General features: G+C 56.7%; 1 protein-coding gene across 1 annotated transcript in view; it reads left to right on the top strand.

Annotated features, from left to right (window-relative positions):
- The window catches only part of EFNA3 (ephrin A3), a 7,989-nt gene extending 4,051 nt beyond the window's left edge, over window positions 1-3,938 (top strand). Inside the window, exons 2-5 of the mRNA XM_007948511.2 lie at window positions 2,516-2,829; window positions 3,265-3,330; window positions 3,516-3,593; window positions 3,808-3,938. Coding sequence (XP_007946702.1) covers window positions 2,516-2,829; window positions 3,265-3,330; window positions 3,516-3,593; window positions 3,808-3,938 — 589 coding nt within the window. The remainder of the gene's footprint in view (window positions 1-2,515; window positions 2,830-3,264; window positions 3,331-3,515; window positions 3,594-3,807) is intronic.
- Window positions 3,939-4,656: the final 718 nt, after the last annotated feature.

Here is a 4,656-nt window from a genome sequence, read left to right as displayed (position 1 = left end):
TAGGCTTTTCAGGGACTGTTACTTGTCACCCAGCACAGGGATATGTAAAAGATGACTTCCCTTCAGTTGTGGTCACCCAGCAACCTTTCTATAAGGTTAGTGCCCACCCCACTGAGGAAACTGAGGTACCTGTAGGATTATCTCTGGAGTCATCTTTATTCCCTGCTGGAATGGGGTGTGTTGTAGGGGGAACTGGGTGGTGCAGCAGGGAGGGGCTACTTTGGAGTGGAACTGGAAACTTTGGCAAGGCCCAAGGACAGAGGCCTCAGTGTGGTTGTGCAGCCTTTTCAGGCCTGACACCCTACTACTGGCCCATTCCCCAAAGCCTGAGGAGAAGAAGAGGAGACTATGGGGGTCAGGATGGAGAAGCAAATCTGTGGTGGTGGCTGGGAGCCAGGCCTGGTCTAACCTGTTTTCCTACTCCCAGTGCCCCAGGCTGAGACTCCTGCCCACCAGAGTGCCAGGGCTTGGGAGGGGCCTGAGTGACCCATCACTCTCATGGGAACCGAGTGGGGCTGGTGGCATTCCTGATGACTCAAGGAGGTTGTGCCCATTCTTACTGGAGTGCCCAAACACCACTCTCACCTGTCTATCCTACTACCAGGACTAGAAAGGTGTGTTTGGGGAGGGGGCAGCACAGGCAAGGCCAGAGAAGTAGAGTGAGTTGGGGAGGGATCTTCAAGGTCCCACCCCAAACAGAGGCCTCCAAGCTTGTTTTCCTAATGGATCTAATTACTGTTTGTGGAGCTGGGAGGTGCCTGGTGACAAGGAGAGCCAGTCCCTCCCCTCAGGGAGTTCCCAGGGACTAGGGACCCCAGTGGTTTGACATTTTGCCAAGTACCCTCATACCTCACTGTGCCCACTGCACACTTCTTCGATGCCACTGCCAAGATGTTTGCATTCCTACACTGTGGAAATGAAGGAAAACCCATGTCCACTTCTCTGAGTTCCTTTCTCTATTCAGAGATTTCTCCTGTGCCCACACCACTCAGTACCCACTACTGAGAGGATAAGACCAACATTTTGATGGTGACTAGTGAGGCAGATAGGGATTACTGGGGCCTCAAAATCTGCATCTCTGTCCCAAGTAGTGTCAGGGAAGTAAGGCACAGCCATCTTGTCTAGGCACTATACCCATTCATATGTCTAGCCTCATAGAGGGACCAGTGGTGCCCAGGTTGAAGAGACAGGTGTATAACGAGGCAGGAGTTTGGTTGACATTATGGAGGCTTGTGCTGAGTTCCTTAGCTCCTTGGTGGGTTGTGTCAGGTTGTTGGAGACCTAATCATTCATGGTGGAGGGTCAGCAAAATAGAGGAAGATCCTGAATGAGATGGATTCACACAGTGTCTCAGACATAGCAGTGATTGTGAGGATGGCTCAGGACTGGGCAGTATTTCTTTCTGTTGTGCATGGGGTCACTGTGAGTCAGGACCTACTCTCCAGCACCTAAGAACAATCATCCATGACCTCAGGGTGGAGGTCAGTAGATAGTTATGGTACTGAAGATACAAAGGTCAGTGATGCTGTAGAGAGCATGGGCCAATGTGTGTGTGTGTGTCTTTGAGTGATGGGCTGGGATGAGGTGTGGGGACTGGGGGCCTCAGTTTCAATTCAGGCAGGGCGGTGAGGCTGAGAGGGGTTTTGGGGACAGGCCAAGTTTGGGCAATAGAGTCAAAGTTTCTGCCAGGGACATTCCAAAGGGGTTGTTAGGACTGACAGCAAAGCCATAGTGATCAATGTACAAAGGGTAAGAGGAACTACTGAGGGGGACTGCCCAAGAGCAGCAGTTTGGAAGGCAGGGAGAGAACCTGAGGCAGCTGGGGGCCAACCAATACCAGCATGCCAGTCCAGCACACATTCAGTCTAGCTTTTCTAGGTATATGTTGCCTACGAATGGGCAGTGGACATGTTTGTGTGTGTGCCATAAACTTTTGCATGTATATGCATGAAGCAGCCATACATGCGTATGTGAGGGAAGGTACTGTAGGACTGGCCTTGGGGGGTGGCTGGCAGCAGCAAACAAGCATGCTGGGAGAGGAGTGAAGGGTTCCAGCCCTTGGAAGGAATCCTTCCCACTCTCACCCTTCCTATCCAACCCTTCTATTCCTCCTCCCCGCCGGTGAATTATGGGGGATGGAAGGAGGAAATCCGGGCCTGGGTCTGGGAGTCGCTGGGGCCTGCGCCGTTTCTGTGGTAACCAAAGCATACGTTCCCTTCCTTTCTCCTCCCGCCTCTTTTTCTTTGGAGACAGGGCTGGACTTCCCTGCGCCTTTGCTACCCTCTGGTGGCCACCAGGGGAAGGACAGAATAAGAAGGAGAGGGCAAGGAAGGATAGTGCGGGGACTGGGGGCACTAGGGCCCTGGGGACAAAGCCTAGGGCTGAGGCAAGAGGAGGCGCCGAGGAAAAGTCGGGAGGCTCCGGGGACTCTAGGGAAGTTCTGCGGAGCGGCGGAGTGGAAGGCGGGTTGGCTTTGGGGTTTCTTCTTTCTGACCCGCTTCCTTTTCCCCCTCAGCCTGCGGCGGGAGGGCTACACCGTGCAGGTGAACGTGAACGATTATCTGGATATTTACTGCCCTCACTACAACAGCTCAGGGGTGGGCCCTGGGGCGGGGCCGGGCCCCGGAGGCGGGGCGGAGCAGTACGTGCTGTATATGGTGAGCCGAGCCGGCTACCGCACCTGCAACGCTAGCCAAGGTTTCAAGCGCTGGGAGTGCAACCGGCCGCACGCCCCCCACAGCCCCATCAAGTTCTCGGAGAAGTTCCAGCGCTACAGCGCCTTCTCGCTGGGCTACGAGTTCCACGCCGGCCAAGAGTACTACTACATCTGTGAGTGACAGCCCGGGCTATGGGGGCGGGGCTAAGGGCTAGTGTCAGCTTGGGGGCGGAGCCACAGATGCTGTGGGCTGGGGGGTCGCTGTGTCTCTGAGCGAGACTCGGGGTGAGACCCGAGGACTGGGGAGCCTTAGAGTTTCAGCTGAGACAGAAGTGTCAGGCCGAGAGAGGAGTTTTGGGGCAGTCTAAGTTTGGACAGTAGAGTCAGTGTTTCTGTGAGGGACATTCCAAAGGGGCTTATATGACATTCCAAAGGGGCTGCTAGGACTAACGGCTGAGCCCTAGAGATCCCTGTGCAAGGAGTAGGAGGAGCTACTGAGGGAGGTTGTGCAAGAGGGGCACTTTAAAGTGAGTGAGGAGAGTTTCTGAGTGAGGGGCGCACGGGGCGCGAATGGAGAGAAAGAAACTCAGGCCCAGTCTCCTCCCCAGCTACGCCCACTCACAACCTGCATTGGAAGTGTCTGAGGATGAAGGTGTTCGTCTGCTGCGCCTCCAGTGAGTATAACCGGCTCCTAGCCGCGCCCCTATCCTTGGCTCCCCTGCTTTGGGGCTCCCCTGGCTTCCTGGGGGTGGGGGTGGAGGGCACAGGCGAGGGGGGCTCGTTCCCCAGCTATAGCAGAGGGAGGGATCCTGGCCCTGACTTTCCCCTCCTCTCTCCCCACCCGCACCCCACCCCGCAGCATCGCACTCCGGGGAGAAGCCGGTCCCCACTCTCCCCCAGTTCACCATGGGCCCCAATGTGAAGATCAACGTGCTGGGTGAGTCTGCGCAGCGCCCTCTGGTGGCCACTGCTAGAACCACAGCCCCCTCCCCGGTGCCTGCTCACCTCGCATGCTTTATCCTGGGAACACTTATCCCTATCCCCGTGGGTGGTCACGTCCCTAGCTCCACTGCTGCTGCCGCTGCCGCCGCGTGCCCCTACCCCGGCGCGCAGCCCAGTTCTCACCAATCTGTCTATCCATCTATCCACAGAGGACTTTGAGGGCGAGAACCCCCAGGTGCCCAAGCTTGAGAAGAGCATAAGCGGGACCAGTCCCAAGCGGGAACACCTGCCCCTGGCTGTGGGCATCGCCTTCTTCCTCATGACACTCTTGGCCTCCTAGCTCTGCCCCCTCCCTGGGCAGGGAGAGATGGGGCGGGACCGGGAAGGAGCAAGGAGCCTTTGGCCTCTTCAAGTGAAACCGGGGGCGCCTAGACCCTGTCTGCGATGGCTGGAAGTGGGGTCTGCACCATACATCTGTGCCTGCCTCCTCTTTCCTCTCCCCCCAGGCAGATACTGTAGTAGACCAGGTGCAGGGCCAGCCACAGGTCCCAGGTGGCCTTGAGGCTCTGGTAATGTTTGGTACCAAATTGAGGGGCCATAAAGGGCAGTGCTCAGGACTCCCTGCCCCCTGGTACTTTTCCCTGCCCCTTGGTATCCTCCCCCTTGGTCCTCCCAGAGAGACAGATGTGCCCCAGAGAGAGTAAATTGAAATGTGGGAGGCACCGCCCACTCTCTCCTCCAGGGGCAGAACATGGGGAGGGGACTAGATGGGCAAGGGGGTAGCACAGTCTGCTGCCGCCTTCCCCTGTTTACAGCAATAAACACGTCCTTCTCCCCCCACTCCCACCCCCAGGATTGTGGTTTGGACTGAATTCAAGTTTACAAGTAGACACCCTGGGGGGTAGGCAGCGAACAAGGGTGGCAAGGGGTGGGCATTGGGGTGCCGGGCAGGCATGTACAGACTCTATATCTCTATATATAATGTACAGACAGACAGAATCCCTCCCCCTCCTTAATCTCCTGACCTTCTTTGACTTCCCCTTCGAGCTTCAGACCCC

The sequence above is a fragment of the Orycteropus afer genome, unplaced genomic scaffold (assembly GCF_000298275.1).
Source record: "Orycteropus afer afer isolate SDZICR_OR568_19922 unplaced genomic scaffold, OryAfe1.0 scaffold00217, whole genome shotgun sequence".
NCBI lineage: Eukaryota > Metazoa > Chordata > Mammalia > Tubulidentata > Orycteropodidae > Orycteropus > Orycteropus afer.
Note: the sequence above shows the minus strand (reverse complement) of the source record. Positions and strands in the feature narration are given on the sequence as shown.